General features: G+C 38.7%; 1 protein-coding gene across 4 annotated transcripts in view; it reads left to right on the top strand.

Annotated features, from left to right (window-relative positions):
• mllt10 (MLLT10 histone lysine methyltransferase DOT1L cofactor) overlaps positions 1 to 18,872 on the top strand; it is a 59,753-nt gene that overhangs the window by 11,343 nt on the left and 29,538 nt on the right. The window contains exons 4-11 of one of the 4 annotated variants that reach the window (XM_088322362.1): positions 3,184 to 3,293; positions 4,580 to 4,683; positions 4,848 to 4,941; positions 7,709 to 7,798; positions 13,805 to 13,903; positions 14,234 to 14,564; positions 15,227 to 15,436; positions 17,209 to 17,664. In XM_088322362.1, the coding sequence (XP_088178488.1) occupies positions 3,184 to 3,293; positions 4,580 to 4,683; positions 4,848 to 4,941; positions 7,709 to 7,798; positions 13,805 to 13,903; positions 14,234 to 14,564; positions 15,227 to 15,436; positions 17,209 to 17,664 (1,494 nt within the window). The remainder of the gene's footprint in view (positions 1 to 3,183; positions 3,294 to 4,579; positions 4,684 to 4,847; positions 4,942 to 7,708; positions 7,799 to 13,804; positions 13,904 to 14,233; positions 14,565 to 15,226; positions 15,437 to 17,208; positions 17,665 to 18,872) is intronic. The other 3 variants (XM_088322363.1, XM_088322364.1, XM_088322365.1) reach the window with 3 other exon arrangements.

Here is an 18,872-nt window from a genome sequence, read left to right as displayed (position 1 = left end):
CTCACACAATATTTTTTCAAGCACAAATTGAATTTATTTTAATTGTGCCAATTTGTTATGTCCCCCAAACACATGTAGATCGGATTCCTTTATACTTATTTAGGTCACACCCTATAGAATAGTGTTTCTCATACCTGTCAACCTTAGTCGTTTGCTACCCTTATTAATGTTGGCCTTACAAACACAACGTGGCACGAATTTTTTTCAGAAGCAAGACAGACTATGTTGAACACCGCGACAATAGAAGCAAACATCAACAACGAGGTTGAGTTTTTCTTGCCCTCATGTGGGTTTTAGATCAGAGGATGATGTAACAAGTCTGAGTCTGTATAGCCCTTTGAGACTTCTTGTGGTTAGGGGTTTACTAATAAATATGACCTGACAGATGATCTGGTTTAGAGCCAAAATGGACAAGACCAAATCTGTCTCACAAAATAAATGATTAAAAAAAAAGAAAATCCCCCACAAAAATTGTTATACGTTGTACACAATTTGAAATGAACAAAAACGTATAAAGAGGAAAACCTATAGGTGGACAGGTATGGTTTCTCATCCTTTTTTGAGCCAAAGTGCATTTCTTTTCATAGAATAAATCTTATGACACACTCCTCTGTATAAAATGTTACATTTTTTAATTGATTAAATACATAAAAAAAAATTAAAACAATTTATATTATTATTCGTTTTAATATTGATAATAGTATTATAGTGGTTTTCAGCTCTCAAATTGTCAAGAAAGGCAAGTTTAAAATATAAAATATGTGCCTTTTCAATAAATGTGATATCCTTTGAATATTAATAGTTAATTGTTATAATATATGTATTTCACTGTACTCACTAACAATCAGATAATTTGTATAAAAAAAATGGTAATCTGCTGGTTTACAACTTGATGTATGCTGTGTCTCAGCCGCGACGCATATTGAATATTTGTAGAAATGTTAACATGATTCACATACTTTTGATTTTCTTATTTAGATTTGAAAGAATACATCTTTTGATCTTCAAAAATAATACTTTGTAATTCAGTTTTCCTTAATCATGTACTTTCCGTAATAGTTACACCTCAAAGGATGCCAAATTCTTTGAAACACCTTGTATATGCTGCTGGAAATGTGAATTTCCCTTCGGGGATGAACAAAGTATCTATCTATCTATCTATCTAAAATATATACCTTTTTAGTAAAAGGAATTGCTATAATTTTTCTGTTCGTTCTAGCAAAATAAGAAAAATATTACTTAAAACTAGTAAGATTATTTACCTGAACTATCCGCTGACAAGATAATTTTTCATGACAATGCAACAATTATGAGTAGCAATATCAGATATTGCAGATAATTTTGCTAATTTGTTTTTATCTCTTATTTTTCTTTGATAATTTCCTGCAGCACATTTTACAACATGTGCCATGAGACACTGGTAGAGAAACACTGCCATAGAATATATGGTTTAGGCATCATTTTTTTTCACATTTATGTTTTTCATTACAATCATATTGCAGCCTACATCTCATCATAAAATGAACAAATCACCTAAAAATCCACATTTCTGTTATTTTAATTGTAAATTTATTCCCTGCACGTGTAATTCTAAAATAATTAAGGAAGGCTTTGTTGCGTTGAAGTCATCATTGTTTTATTGCATCGTTATAACGCAACTTTCAGAGCACAAGCGTATTATTTCAGTCACGCCGCAGTTTCTCTTGAATTTGAACCACAACACAAATAAATTGACAAAAGTTCACCGTCTATACATTGGACTTCTTCGTTGCAGGGTTTCACAAAAGGGCTTTTATGGTGACAATTTGAATTGCTAGCTTGAGGAGCAAGGCCGTGCCACTTTTATAGTCCTCTTTTATAGGCTTCTTCCAGATTCTTGGAGTGACTTCAAAACAACAACAAGCCCTATTTCACACCCGCTGTTTTCCCCTGTTCCGCCCTCTGCCCCGTTCCCCTGTCCTGCCCGCCAGGTCAAAGGCAGGTCAGGGGTTCAACTGTAAGTTTAAGCCTGATTTTGTTTCCTCTGTGGGAGGAAAGACAGACACATCCAATGTGGTCGAAGTACCCTTCTTCCATTTGACCTCCTGCTCACCTTCTTTTGCCACGCCCCATTTTGTCATCAATTCTGTTGTCAGTTTGTCTTTGTTGAGTGATAGTTGCTATGACTGTTTTTGGTGGCAGACTAAAGAGCCTCTTAACTTAATTGCAACTCTATAGATGAAAATGTTCAATGTTTAATTATGTTGACTTATAATTGTTGCACTCCTACTTGCATATTAATCAGGAATAGGCATTCTACTAAATTAAAAACGGCAAATTGGTTATGCAAATTTGAACATTATGTAGGAGGGTGGCACAATTTTGATTTTCAAATGTTATTTTTTTAACGGGAGAATATAATTAATAATTGGTTTCTGTTGGAATTAATATTAAACTAGGTAAGGCCTTGTCTGCATGTAGTTGAGTATTTTAAAAGTGACTATCTACGCAGGAAAAACACATTCACACTAAAACAAGAGTTTTTTATCGCGTTTAAATTAATGCTGTGTTTTTAAGTGGCTGTAGTTTGCTTATTCAGAAGGAACTTTCATCACTTTATCACTTCCACAATGCGTCACATTCAGCACTCAACTTTTATATTAAAAGCCGTTCAGGTTTAGCCCATCATAAATGAGCGTAGTGTTGGGGGGAAAAATATATATTAGAAAATCTATTTTTCTTTTTAACGCTTGATTTTCCAATTTGCAACCTAAGATAACAAAAAGGCTGTCGCACTAATACATTTAATCAGAAAGGAGATATAACTTGCCTAAACATAAATGGAGACTACTAGAAACTAATAACTCTTGGCAGTAGATATCAAACATAGGGTCAGATATGTTGAGTCGTTCTTATAATCGTTTTTGAATTTGTGCGAACTGATGCATTCTTATCATATTTCATTAGAGATGCTTATAGTTTTAGTGGTATTAAATATTAACGAACAAGTTTACTCACTAATTATTTTACAGCAGCATGAAGTAAATTGCCTGCTAAGGTTTGGTTATTTGGTCCAATCAGATTTCCCCGTTTGAATTCCATTTGTGAAGATCATTTTAGTCTCTGCCGTTAAACAGCAATCAACATGTTGTGGTTTAATGAATATTTTGGTGATGTCAGTTTGTCTTTTTCCAAATCTCACAGGTTGGGCTCATGTGGTGTGTGCCCTTTACATACCTGAGGTGGAGTTTGCAAATGTTTCCACTATGGAGCCAATTGTGCTACAGTCTGTGCCTCATGATCGCTATAACAAGGTAAGAATTTCACCGTAATATTCCAGTAGTTGTCCAACGTCAAGGGCACATGTGCAATTGTCACGTAGCGTTCTTAAGGCAAGCTAAGAACCTAATTTGAAGGGACATCACCTCAGAATTCTGCTGAAGAGTGAAATGCTTCTGAAGACTTCTGATTGAGAAAAACAAAACAAAAATTGGGGCTATTTGGTGTCTTTTCTGTTGCGCTTGTAACGAACAGCTGGTCGTCCAAGAAAATGGAGTATGTAACAATGTTCATTTCATCACAGCAGACTGGAGGATTTTGAGATCTTGCAAACTTTTTTTTTTTCTGTTTTATAAAAGAAAATGTCTCATGTTGATTTCATACTCGTATGTACATCCGGAGTGCAAGCGAGCCACCCAGGTTTTTCTTGTCATAGGGAGCCGAATATTGCCGTCCTCACTGGGCCTTCTGTGGTCAGAACGTTCATCTTTGATGTGCTCACTTCATAAATATTGAAGCGCTTTAGAATCAACTTTGCTAATTTAGACATCTCGTCTGAAGCGATTCTTGGGCAAGCATTTCATTTGGAATAGGCTTTGACTGTGCTTCTTCCTTGTTTTTTGTACCTATTTCGTGGTATCCTTGATGTTCACAAATATGAAACTGGTTTGTATGTTTCCCCTTTCATTCACATGTTCCCAGTTAAAGTTGATTTGGTATATTTTTATTTCAAACATGTTTTACATAACAAACTTAAGACTGTTATGCTTATTTTTCCTTTTTCTTTGTTTTTGGCTGATCTGAAAAATTATCCAATCTGTGACCTTGTGAATTTTCTGATCGGTTGCCTCCCTAGTTTTACTGAAGCACAAATACACTTGATCCCATAGACTTTTTTGAGAACCCGGTGGGAGGACAGTCCAGGTGGGTCGGAGGGCGTGCCCAGGGGCGTAACCATTGATCAGATACTCATATCAGTGATTTAGTAAATTTCAGTATAAATATCAGTGTCGCTGCTTTTGAGATTGCTGCTATAATATGATGCTGGTTATGCTTTGATGGTTCACAGGAAATTATTCTCATTTCTGTCAACCTTCTTTACAGATTGATACATTTGGCATTTTCAAGTTCATCTCAGCTTTCATGTAAATACAGTTTTCTGCAGTCTTTGAGGGCTGCAACCTCTGAATAATTTTGCGACTGGCCCATGCACCAAGGAAATAATGTCCTTTATTTTTAAATCAATGCTGTCGATTCAAAATGTACATCATCGTTTTGGGACAGCTTTTACGTCTTCCCCTCAATATGTGTTTTTCTATAGACATGCTACATCTGCGAGGAGCAAGGAAGAGAGAGTAAAGCGGCCACTGGAGCATGCATGACCTGTAACAAACACGGATGTAGGCAGGCCTTCCATGTCACATGGTGAGATTCCCTCACATCATATAAACATACCTCAGTCATCAAGGTACGACAGAGGTTTACCATTTTCCGTTTTAAATTGAGATTGTGAATTGAATGAATCAAATCCTGTGGTTGTTTCCTGGTTCTTATGTGCATCTAATACCTATATGTCTGTCCTGGCAAAGTGCCCAATTCGCAGGACTGCTGTGTGAAGAACAAGGGTCGGACGCAGACAACGTCAAATATTGTGGTTATTGCAAATACCATCACAGCAAATTGGTAAGAGCCTTTTCTGATATTCATCAAGTAAAAATCCATTATGCGAGGCAAAATGCTTTAAGCATGCTGCAAGGGCAGGGTGCAAAATTCCAGATCTATCTTAACCTCAACTGGTATCTTTAACATCATTCTCATCGAGGTAAATTGGTGGAAATTACGATAGTGGTCAAGTGGCCTGTCTATGCAGCTTGCTTTGCTTGTAATGGCTTGTACTGGAACACTTTATATTACTGTTCACCTGGGGTTGTTTTACATACAATTGAATTAGACAATCTGGACCAAAAGAGCGTAAAGCTTGGAGGAATGTCTGTCTTTATAACTGTATGAAAAAGTGGTCGGCGGCGCCCTCTGTTGGCTGCGGCTGCATCGGCTCGCTACAACGGGTCAGGTGCAATCGACATTTCGTTCTGTGTACATTGTTACACAGAATGACAATACAAGGAAATTATTATTATTATTATTATTAGTGGTAGCTGATTAGTTGCATAATATCATATTTAAACTGGCATACTCATCTGTTCCATCTGCATTCATTTTGGACTATCAACCTTCACATCCAGTCATTTGTTTTTTTTTCATTCTTTCTGTTCATTCAGAATTTCATTTGTATATTCTGATTGCATCCAGTGCTCCCTTGGTTGTCTTTTTCCTTTCCGCTTAATCACACAGCTTTCTTACTCCTTAGCCAAAGATCCTACAGCCTTTTGTCATAAATTTGGAGCATCTATTCCATTCCATCCTCAGCTACAGCTACATTCTATATACTATATATTGCAGATTCTTAAGATGTACCTGTAATTTTTGTACTCTGAATTTAGATATGTTCTAAAAAAAATCAGCACTTGATTGCTAGCTTTGTGACCTCATATGGTATCCTTTAAATTGTAAATTGTTTCCCCTTTTCGTGTTTAACAAGAAATTATAGATTTATTCAAAGCCCAGAGTAAACAGTAGTATGTGATCCTTCATTTTCTTTCAGAAACACAATATCAGGAACTTTAGGTTTAAAGTGTGCACATAGACATAACATTTGCAGCATTTTAAAGGTGTTGTCTGTAGCTTCAAAATATTCTATTTGCTAACTCAAGTGTTCTGGCTAAGATCATCAATGCAGCCTCTGTCAAGCTGCTTGGCTAGCGTGTGCACGTACATGTCTATCTTAGAAGTGCTCGAATAAACTAATCATTTTTCATTCTTTAGGGGTTTTGGTTGATATTTGTACTGTATTTGAACCAGTTATTTTCACTTTCAACATTTTAATCCTGGAATAAAAGAAAACCGCGATCGTGCATGTGAAATCTCCCTCCTACCTCCCCCCGCCTCAAGCCTTATGCGCTCCTTGGCCGCAGTGCTGATGGTAATGTGAGCTAAAAGCAGATAGGCGCAGGTGATAAAAGAATCTATATATATAAATGCTCTTTGAACTCTACTATTCATTGTTAACACATACTAGAGGACTATTTAATTGTAAACATTTTAAGGACGCTTTAAATTGTGCACCCTACATATAAGGTACTGTATTTTTAGTAACCATACGGAACTCAAAAGACCGTAGTGAGCATTTAAGTAAGTAAGTAACTTTGCTTTTCGTCCCAAGGTGATTTTCTTGTCAAAATGCCCTGAAAGGAACAAAATTAACAGTATTGTTCCAGTGGAATCATAACTCTTTCAAGCCTATGGATTAAGTTTTAACACCATGTTGTAAACATATCAAAGTTAACATTAAAACTCTATATACGTTGATCTTATAAAAACAACCGTTATATGTATTAGTCTTTTAAAAGCTTCGGTTGTATGAAAAGCTCCTAACAGTCTTTGAATGTGAGCAGTTACTGCCCATTGATGATACCGAATTTTACAATGTTAACAAACACAAATGGAAAGCTCATGCTGTCATATTGATTCGTGTAAATGGTTTTGACTGTTATGGAAATATTGGATTCGTAGGGACAAGTGTGCCTGTGTGAATCAGTGATGAGTGAAGCGGAATGGGTTTCAAGAAATATATATTTAGGAATATAGGCAGATTTAAAAAAAAAAAAAAAAAAAACATTGTTAGTTTCAATCCTAATCCAACATATTTGTTGGTTTACGGCCCAACTATAAAAAAAATACATGTTCCAAATATTTCTACTGAATGTTGTCCTTTATTCATGCCTGGGGCTAATTCCATCACCTCTTAATCACCATGACAACTGACGCTATGAGCGAAATGTCAAGCATGCTAAGACTTAAGATCGATTGCAAAGGCGATTCAAAATTGTCCCAGAGTACCTAGTAAAATTGTGTCCTAAAAAGCCATTGGGCACATTCTGTGATGCACGAGTGTTAAGTGAGGGTTGTTTTTTTTTTTTGAACAATGGTTCTGCTGTCTTTGTTGCAAACAGATTTGCTTGTCTGATGTGCGTTGGTTTAGACTTGGCAGGTTCATTCCAGAAAGACTGCTCTTTTACTTTTTAAAAATGTATCCGCTTGATCATCTTGGCTGTGCTTTATACAGATTGTTTTGACTATTGAAAATATATATTCAGTAGTTAATCAGGGGTTCACAAGTTCACTGTATATTAAACCCAAATACACACAATCCTAATTTACTGTGTGTTTATCATTCTAAATTATTTATTTACAATCTATTTTATCAATTGACTTGACCTTTTTTCATTGCCCTTCCCCCTTAATTTTTTTCTTTAGTTATTCTAGATTTTAATTCAAGCCTCTTTTCTTTGAACTTCATCCAGTAACTTGGAGTTCCTCTTTACTTTTTTAGCGAAGGCGCAGAGGCCGCAGTAGTAGAACTCAAAGCTTAAGTGACTCTACCTCTCAATGTATGGATAGACCCCCAGACCAGGAAAAGAAGGTAAGACGGCCTTCAGATCTTACCCTACCTTCGCCTCCTACCTATTCCTGCGACTACAGCCGGAATATGTCCTCTCGCTTTTTAATCGCCACATATTGGAGGGAAAATCAGACATGCTACATTACCACAATTCTGCTCCTGAAGCAGAAGCTTTTTCCTCATACTGTTTAGGACAGTGAATGTTAAAGACCTGAACTCAAAACGCAATGTCTTAAATGGGTGTTTTAATAGACATAATAAATTATTTCAAAATAGGTCATCTGGAACAAAGCAACGGAGGTAAAATTTGATTGTACAACTTGTCTGTCAGCAGCAATGGCAGTGTATATTCAGTTTCTATCATTTGGCAGTATAACTGAAAACATGTCACCTACTATGGGAAGTTGAGCAACCACTTAAGAACCAGCACGATTGCATTCATCACGACATCGAAACGGGACATAAGAGTCAGTTTGACACGCCATTTGTCAAATGCCCGCCTCACTTTTTAGGGTGACTCGATTCATTCATCCTTGAGTCTTTACCTGAACATCAATAGATTCTATGTGTGAAATGTGAACTTTATTTGAATTGGAAAATCTTTTTAGATTTCACGTAGAACCAAGTTACGCTGTCAAAGTGGAGATTAGTCAGACTTTTAAATTGTATCTCATCCATTGGACCAATAAGTGATCTTTTATATGCAATCAGGAACAGGTATAAATTGGTTAATTTTGCTTTTGATATGTTTTCTCTTGGATTTTCTTTAAAACTGCTCTATGTTGGCTTTTGGCGAAAACCTATTTTTTTTCACGATTCACAACATAACTATTGAATCAAATTAAAAACATAGCTGCTCCCAATGATTACTCCTTAAAGCCAGGATGACAGTTTTCGTATGGATTCAGGTATAAATCTTCCAACAGTTTTGTCTGTGACACCATATGCCAAGTGTGTATGTGAAAAAGGGAGTGTTGAGGTTTTATTTTCATGACAGTAGGTAAATTAAATAAAATGTCCTGTATTGAAACTGTAGCGTGAATGGTTTTGTCATTGTAATTTTTTTCAAAATTCATTTTGTTTTTTTATATTACTAAACATCTAAACGCTACAGAAGAATATCCACTTGATAATTATTTATACCTAATAGTATTTTTCATTAAAGATCACTGCATAAAGAATTGTTTCTTAAGATTGCAGAGTAACTGTGAGAAATATACATGCGCTCCTGGTAGCTATTGGATTTAGCAGTAAATGTGTCACCTACATTCTAGCAGCTTTGATCAGTGATCACCGTTTTTAATAACTTCTACACCTATTTCAGGTCATGCAGGTTAGCAGTACATGCAATCACAAATTGCATCAATTCAAAATAACACTTCTCTATAATTGAATTTCCACCCTTTTTGAATAAATAATAATTGTCAGTTACATATGGACTGGCATCATCGACAGGCTCAGCTTCTTTTAACATTACTTTTTTTATTTAGCTTCAGGAGTTCCTTTACAATTACTCTCAAGGTTTCCTAATTTTTCCTTATGCTGAGGATTTTTATGTGTTTCTGCCATCAGATGTAGGTTTCAGATCAGCGGATGTTGTAATGGTGGTCTGCGCGGGCCTATGAGACTATTTGTGACTAAGGGTTATACAAATAAATATGACTTGGCTGTAAGTCAATTACAATAAATACAATATGTTTGTGTGCACGCGTGCGTGCGCCTCCTTTTTTTTAGATGTACAGTCATGTTTACACAGTAGATATATGCATGGACTACAGATTTTGCATTGAAATGATCAAACTGTTCTTTCAGCTTTTGTTTAAAACTTAAGAAGCAGTTTCACATTACACAATGATAGTGTCAAGACAATGCAAGGATTTGCACAAAATATAGCCTCCTTGCCGAGCAATACATTTGCAAGGTCTGTTGTTGTTTGTGGCTTTCAATTACCACGTTTCAATATTTGTGACCAGTCTTTGATGTTTTTCTTCTCTGTGGTCACCTTCGATGTTGTACATTTTGCCCTTTGCTAACATGGCGAGATTACGTTTTCTTGAGACGGGAAGCGAATCCTTTTTCAAAAGAAATGCGTACAAGTGGAAGTTGTTCTTTGACATAATAATGCAATTTCCCATTCTATCTCGCAAAAACTCTTATGGAAAAACGGCAATACAGTAGTATCCAAACTGAACTGTTTGTGAAGAGGTGTATTCATGTAATATGGTTCCAATACACCGAGTGTAGGTACTTCTCATGTGTTTCTTGTGTGTCTGCTCATACAAATCAGTTCTGCTCACCTCATGTTGGACCCTCCAGTCAAACTAAAGCAGGGGCTAAAAGATCCTACACACTGGACACTTAAAAACGCCTCCAGGAAATGCACTCAAAAATCCTGCAGGAAACTGCACAGGGGAATTCCTGCCAGGCCAGGGCAGATTATAACCCCGTAGCACTCTCGCTTCCTGTTCCCCTAGTTCTCCCCTCACCTCTCAACGTTTGCTTTACCCTCTCCTTCCTCCTGAGGCATTTGAATGCTTAATAACAAACAGATAGTATATTGTATCGCTTTGCCTTCCTGTACTATTGATGTTTTGACTGCATAATCTATACAGGGTTTTTTTTGGAAAACCGTCACAAATTCATTTTTTCTTGCCATCCTCCAAGTTTCAATGTCAGTTATAACTTTGTCATAGGCTGGTTAATCGTTAGACAAATCCACATAACAAAATATATGCTAATTTGCATGTTGGAGGCCCATAAATTTGATTGACCAATTGTATACGCCAGGTCTAAAACATCTGTCAACAATATATGTTGGCAACTTTTTAACTCCTAATGAGTTTTGTGATCTTTATTCTACATAGACGGAGTGGATGTCAGTCTGTTGTAGGTCCCCTCATTGTCTGGGCCGTTGTTGATAAATAGATGAGGACCTCGTCCTTTGCCACACTCATATTTACTTCACAGACTTTCAAAGAGGACTCAGACATGTCAAATGAGCCAGCATCTAATGGTAGCCGACAGAGAAAAAAAAGGGGTTGTGCTAAACTGAAAGACATTGTCTCTGCTCCCTAGAATCAATCGACATGATTGAAAAGGGTGTGTAAGGTTATACTGTGTGTGTTCCCACGCCTGGTGATTTGGGTTTGAGTGTGTGTTTGGAGTGCGTGTGCATGAGGGATATCTGAGCCTGGCTACTCCATCAACATGAATCTATGGAATGTTAATGAAAAACAACAGTTTTACGATTTCTGCTTCTATTTTTTTATTTTGATACATTGAGTTATTTTATAAAAAAAATCAATTCAGGTATATGATTGACTGAATCTTCCAATTTGTTTTATTAGTACTTCCAATTTGTTTTATTAGTTGTGTTATATGTTGTCAATTTTTTTTGTTACAAAAAGTTCATCTGTATTATAAAATTTCACTGACTGACTATATCTGTGGTCGGCGACCTTTTCTGAACCACAGACCAGCACAAGGGTGGCATTAAACATTTTTGTACTTTTCTAAAACAATAATAACAATAATAATAAAAACAAATATAACATTTATAATAATAATGAGCGGTAATCCACTGTGTAGTCATGTGGCAAATTTAGATGTTCTCATAACGTCAATCACACTCATTCATTTTCCGAACCGCTTATCCTTGCGAGGGTTGCTGGGTGCTGGGCCCATCCCAGCGAGGTTTTTGGAATGTGAGAGGACATGGGGATAACATGGAAACTCCACACAAGAAAAGCCAATAGCTCAAATTGAACCCGGGACTTCTGAATTGTGAGGCGGACGTGCTAATAACAACGCACTATGTTCGCTGTCATAGCGTTTGACGCAAAAACGACACGTTGATCCTTGTGTGCCAAGTAGTTAAAAATACAAATTCACCAAATCAACCCAAAAAAAAATCTCACAAAACTGCTTGTTGGTGTTATGTGGTCTCTGTGTCATCTTCTTGACTCAGGGATCCATCCATCCTTGAACTTTGTTGCCAAAGATTTTTCCAATTTTGTTTACAATCTTTCTAGAATGACATAGTGGGCTGCAGTTGACCATTCTCCCCGCTAATTGGTTATAACCGCATAGTTTCAGTTTGATTCATTTTTCTTTGGATCTTCAGCATGCGGTAAACAGTTGTTTCCAACGTGACAGTTGCACCACCTGACAGGTAACTGTGCTCGCCCATGCAAACCACACTGATTTTAATTCAAGCGTACCTTAAAGCCCTGATTCAAGTTCAGATTGAAACGTAGCTGCGTCAGTAACACAATGGCTAAAAAATAATGGAACTTATTTTTCTTTCTGTGCAGACCAGTAATAACTCTTCATGGCCTGATACTGGCCCGTAGTTGCTGACCACTTGTCTATTTTATACTCTGTTGACTTAATGACAGCTCCAATTTCCCGTAGCCTACTGTCACCCCTTGTAACTCTTGTGCTGGCAAAACATAATGACTTGTTACAGTTGGTAATTGTTTCATCATCATCATCTTCACCAGTTAAATTAAGTTGACCAATGTTCAAACCCACAGCTGGTGATTGATGCAGAGTGGCCAGGTAGTTTTTCAGACCAGTTTAACTAAAAACATCTGCCTTCTTCAGTCCAAGAAAATGGCTTATGAGTATTGCATTTGTAGGTTTTGATCATTGAATGTGGATTTAAGCCTGTTGGACCCAGATATAGAAATACATTTAATATTATTTTGACCACTTAGGGGCCTTTAGAGACAAAAATGATATGTTTGCAAAAAATATATGTTTTTTGTAAAGTTTTACTTGTAGATGATAAATTCAGTCCAAGGTAAAAACGTGTTCTTGCTCAGCCAAAGTTTTGCAGCTTGTGCAGGTTCTGCACTAGTGAGCCGGGCTTCTATAATTTTTAGTCCGAACAATAACACCCAATGAGAGTGTTAATGTGAAGAAAGGCAACAAAAAACATTTTCCCCACTTTTTGGAAAAAATAAACCTGTTGGCATTTTACAACTTTGTGTTTTACAGGGTTTAAACTGTACATCATTTTTAACGAAAGTATCTTTGAGATGTTAACAGAAGACAAGCTGTTGTACTGAACGTTCAGTATAATGACAGTTTGCCTTGTTGTTGCCGCAGTTAAAGTTTCAAGCCACAAAGGAGCACAAGTTGAGGCCAGAAAATAGGCATTAGCAGAAGGCAGCGAGCAGGCAGATTACAGCTGAGGTGCTATCTCTTTTTTTCGGCTGGCGGGGTCTGTTAACTGCCACTCAGTGCGGAAGTCTGGCTAAACTGTCACTGGCTTTCATGTGATCATTTCCCAAGGAGACCCTCGAGGGGAGAGATGCAGGGGGGGTTGGGTGTTTTGTACCGTTTTCGAATCTGCGTGCCACTCCAATGCGTCTATTGGGATTGATGCATATTTTCACAGCTTGTCTAAGGGACTGTGTCTGTGTGTTAAAGTCTGTATATGCATATGTCTGTATGTGCATGTGCAAAGAGTTGCCTGGTGTGGGGTGTTCGTGCGAGGTGTAAATGTGCCGGCACCTGGTCACCACCACACGGGTGCAAAAGGAGCGCTGGCATTGCGCAAGATGGAGAGGGTGTAAATTGAGACGCTCCGGTCCAAGGAGGAGGGTATGATCGGATGAAACCATGAGATCTTGTGCATTCGGGCACGAGGCACTTAGACAAACATCCTACTCTAAACTTGAGCCCGCTGGATTCCGGTTGCTCCCCGAAGCTTTATTTTCCCCTCATCTCTCCCCATCACTCGCTTTGTGCTTGTGAAGCTTTCATCTCGGAGTGATCCTTTGAAACATAATGCTTTTTCTTTTTCAACGTCCACATTGTACACACAAATTACCTCCCAGGCATCTATTTAGTCACTATCTTTTTTGGGGGGGAAAACATTTCCTGAATGTTAACATACAGAGATGAGTACTTTTTTTTCTTTTTTTTTTTTCTTTTTTTTTTTCTTTTTTTTTTTTAGCTCTGCTTATATGCTATTTTCCTTTATTCCACTTTTCTTTTATTTGTACTTTTAATACTCAGAAACACAAAGAACGGGACAGACATAAGCCAAAACAAAGGAAGACCTCCATGGACATGTCCCCTTCCCTTGTTCTTCCAAACATCATGGTTCCAGAGAAGGTGAGGGGCAGCCTTCTCTTTTCTTAAGTTAACTGCTCTATAGAAAAAAAAAACCTCAGATCGTTTTGTTCAACAGTGGATTTACTTTCCCTGGAAGGAGACATGTTTTCTTGTAGTTTTTTTTACTTAGTTGAACTGCCAAACCAATTACATTTTGTGCCTATTAACAGTTTGAAAATCAAATTTCCCAGTGAAGAAAAATGGAGGATTTTAACTCAAAAGTGCAAAAAACTTCAGTTCGTATAAACGCTGTCCCTTGATCTTGTCCAGATTCGCTCCGATAAAAGTGATTATTTGTATTCATGTTCCCTTTTCATATTCCACGACCAGAACTTCACCAGTGGTTCGGTGGGTGGGGGCCCACCTCTCGCCACATCTGCACAAAAGCGGCTGGACGACGGTTGCGGCCGTTTCACCAATGCCAACTTCCAGGAAGTATCGTCCACTCACTCAATCGGAAGCTCCAAGGAACTCCTGGCTGCCGATGGCGGGAAGGTCGCGTCAGAAATGAAAAACAAGAAGACTGCTGTTGTAGGCCATGTGTTAGGACAGAGGGGTGGCCGGAAGTCTCTTGCCTCCTCAGGGAAAGCACTCCCTTCTACTGTGGTCACCATAGCAACCTCCACATCTTCCTCTGTCTCCAATGGGCCTTTCCACCAAGGTAAATTGAAAGCTGTTTTTGAATGTTAATTTTCACACAAAGACCCTACAGTTAAAAACAAAGTGTTGGATTATTTGGTGGTCAACCCTGTGCATGTGTTTATCTTGTGTTACTGAATTCAGACCAGACACCAGACTTGTTTTTTTTTTCTCGTGCGTGGCCTTGATAGCAATGCTTTGTCTCTGGCCTGTGGCTTTCTATAATCTAGGAACTTGTCTGAGAAAATACACACAGACATGTGGGGGAGGTCAAAGCATGAAAGAGCCAGTGCTTACACTAAGCTCTTGTGTTTTCTATATTCTGAACCTTGAGCTCTCATCAGGTGTGTGTTTTGTCTGTGTAAGGAGTAGCAAAGCGTATTCATCTCCCTGCGTATTTCCTTTGTAGGAGGACTACATGAAGATAGACTTACTTTGGAGTGGTTGGAGATTAATAAAACAAAATTGAAATGATCATGTTGGTTATCTTGGAACTCCTGTTCCCACATTGATGTAAATGAAAAAAAAACAAGGAGGGAGATATTCCACTATTTATGCATCCTCCCTTTCCCCCTCCCATGTTTGCTCTCATCCTGTATTAGATTTTCATAAGCCATTCCTAACCATTACTTATTCGCTTTCCTGTTTCCTCTCGCTTTTCCTTCTTGCACCTGTCTAACCAAGGACTGCTGTTGACGAGTGCCAGCAAGACATCCGCTGCCCCCTCATCCTCTGATTTCCTGAGCTTCGCAGATGCCTCTTTGCGTCCAGGAGGCGTGACAACATTTTCGTCACCCCCATCCTTTAGCTGCCTGGTAAAACCAAGTACAGAAAGTGGCCCTTCAGAGGGAACAACAAATCTTTTTGGCTCCATTGCAACAACTGCTCCTGCAGGTGATCAATCAACTAAACTTCATTTTATCTTATGCAACATAACATGTTTCAATTGTGGAATTACGGACATAACTGTGTGTTTGGTATACATCACACATCTATTGTGCTTGTTATTCATAAAACATATTTCTATATATTGTATTTTGCAGACTATTAGGCACACCTAACAACCCAAAATTGGCCGGACATTTTTTTAAAGTGCGCCTTTCAACCTGGTTCTGCTTATATACTGCAGAATACGGTGAATAAGATTGTAAATGCATATATTAATTGTAGGCGTGTGATACCTACATATGGTTTTACGATATACCTCTAAATGTGAGCTATGATTGATCGCTAATCATTGCTGGCCCAAATTTTGCAATACATTATGCAACCAGATTCCAACCCTGGTCGTGGTAAGTGCCCCAACACTTTACTTATAGACTACCAGTGGTACAGATGACGTATGAAAAGGCATTTGACCTTACCACATTACATCACACTTTTGTTACTCACAGTGCCAGCAACACTAATTTACATAGTTTATTCCGATAGGTTAAACAGTCTCTTCTATTCTCTTTTTCACCTTTCCGTCAATAACATTGCAAAAGACAGAATACAGTATTTCACCAAAATACTGTACAAGCTCTTTTACGTACGTATACATATTCAACTGAGAGATTATTGACGCACAGGTGAAGACGCGCAGAGACTCTTTATCCTGTCAGAATGCACTATGCAAAGCAGTGTTTCTGGCACCGTGAGTGAAAATAGTGTGATAATGAGATAAGCTCAAATGCCTTTTTGTATGTCATCTTTACCACTGGTGGTGCGCTCACTGACACGTTTCAAGTTCCATTCCCGTTGCATAAAATATTTTGCGAATTTAATTTGTGATACTTATAGACTTATCGTTGATTAACCATTGACATTATATGTAAGGGGCAGCACGGCGGCGCAGTGGTTAGCGCTTGTGCGGCACAGTTCATGTCATGGGAACCTGTCGTGGGTTCAAATCCAGCTCCAGACTTCCTGTGCGGAGTTTGTATGTTCTCCCCGTGCTTGCGTGGGTTTCCTCCGGGCACTCCGGTTTCCTCCAACATTCCAAAGACATGCATTTCAGGTGAATTGGCCGGTCCAAATTGTCCCTAGGTGTGAATGAGCGAATGAGTTGTCTGTCCCTGTGTGCCCTGCGATTGGCTGGCAACCAGTTCAGGGTGTCCCCTGCCCACTGCCCGGAGATGGCTGGGATGGGCTCCAGCCCCCCCGCGACCCTAATGAGGATAAGCGGTACAGCTGATGAGATGAGATGAGATTATATGTAAGTATATAAGGAACCAAACACAGTAGTTCTTATGGTAGTCTCAATTTCATTTGCCCGATAGTCCCGGTTCGCTTTATGTATGAAAAGAATATCACAAAAGATTGTTTGGGGGGTGTGCCATATAATCCGGCGTGCATAATAGTGAGGAAAAATACGATGTGTTTTATATTCGTATATTTTTACAATTCCCCCGAAAAAGTATTTGGATAAAGTCCTAATTGTAAGTACAATATTACTTCTCTCACACATTTATTTCTTAAAATGATACATTGTCATGCATCTAATTGGAAAGATTGTTCAAACAAATTGTAGGACCTTTAGTAATGCTAGTTAGGGCTATAATCTGAGTTAAATTTCATGATAGAAATAACATATTTTTAAATGACAACGACAAAAATCTAAGCCAACAGGATTTTTCTGGTTAATGTTTCAAAAAAAAAATGGTGCCACATTCTAATTTTTGCAGTGGGCGGAAAGCTGTATGAGAATTCCCACAGTCTCCCGGCCAGTGAGACGACCAACCTCAGTGGCTCGGTCGCCTATAAGCGGGCGCAGCCATCAGCCACCGGAGCAGGGATCACTGGCACGACAGCAGGAGGAGGGGAGGATGGAGTCAAAAAGAAAAAGAAAGGCAACTGGCGCAACAGATTTGGGCCTTGCTTCACAACAGACATCAAACCACCGGAGTCATCCCCCTCCCTCGTCTTGCCCAACGCTCCGACAGCCAACACCTCCTCTTCTTCCCCCGGCCCTCCTTCATCTTCCTCCTCCACGCTTTCCGGCCGGCCTGGCTTAGCCTCCAGCGGCTGTTTGGGAGTGGGCGCAGGGGAGAGGGGTCTCGGGGTCATAGGTGTCAGCAGCGGGATTCACAAGTCCCCCTCTCTCCTCAGGAATGGTAGCTTGCAAAGCAGCAGCGGGCCAGGTGAGAGCACAGAAAATTGACATTTCCGCTTTCATGTGTGCACACTCAGATTTTGACACAGCTATTTGAAATGAAGACAATGTTGAACAAAGAAAAACACTGTTAGACATATTCTCTTATTGTCTTTAAAATTAAATTGGGAAGAGCATATTTTTGAGAAAAAATTCTCACTTCCCTAACTAAATATCAGCCTGTGTTTTACATCGGTTTACTCTTCTTTACAGAAACTTTGGGGCCAACTATTTTTTTTTTTTACTCCCCAAAAAACCTTGAAGCTTGGTTATGTGTTATACCGGGATTTCACGGTAGTATGTCGCTGAGTCGACAGATATCACTGTACTCATTTTCACAGCATTGGATGTAACTGGTTAATCGAATCTTGATCGAGGCAGTAAGAGCACAGAATCTTGCCCTCTAGGCCAGTGTTTTCCAACTTGTGGGTTAGGACCCAAAAGTGGGTCGCGGACCCATTTTTAGTGGGTTGCGAACCCATTTTCAGTGGGTCACGGGCCTTTCCCGTGGCAAAATAATGTTGAAAAAATAAGATTACTGAGGGTCATTTAGACTCTTTATCAGTAGATTGCAACAATTGCCATCAAATGTGAGTTGATGCCCTCTTTTTCACACCAAAAAAGACTGATAATGTTCTTTACTCATTTTGAGCGTGAGCTAACGCAGATACAGCAGAGAATGTATGAGATACGGCATTTATCACCTTGAAGACAAAGCCACTGAAGTGCATTAACGGGAATACTGATGCATTAGGTCGGTTTGGTTATGCTGGTTATATTTTTTTAATGTGAATTTATTTGACTATCTCTGGTTTAAACTTCACATTTCTTTCATTGAGTTAGTTTGAGAAGTGGAAGATTGTTTTGATTTGGGTTACGGCCTTGTACATACAGTGGAATGGTGAGTCCTGAGGTCAGACCAGTTGAGAACCACGGCTATACGCCCCCTAAAATTGCAGATGACAAGAGAAAAGGCATTCGATTTTATCTCATTATCACACTCTTTACTCACCGCGCCACTTTGTACAACGTTGTCATGGATCATTACGGGAAAGAGTACAGCCAAAACAATGTGGCACTTTGATTAAAGGTTGTGTGATAAGACAAAATCTAATGCCTTCTCCTATAGACATACCTAATTGGTATAATGGCGGCGCCCTCTGGCTGCGGCTGCATCGACTCGCTACAACGGGTCAG

This window comes from Urocampus carinirostris, chromosome 18 (genome assembly GCF_059441175.1).
Source record: "Urocampus carinirostris isolate Australia breed hairy pipefish chromosome 18, RoL_Ucar_1.0, whole genome shotgun sequence".
Taxonomy (NCBI): domain Eukaryota; kingdom Metazoa; phylum Chordata; class Actinopteri; order Syngnathiformes; family Syngnathidae; genus Urocampus; species Urocampus carinirostris.
The sequence above is the reverse complement of the archived record's forward strand: the minus strand, read 5'-3'. Positions and strand labels throughout refer to the sequence as shown.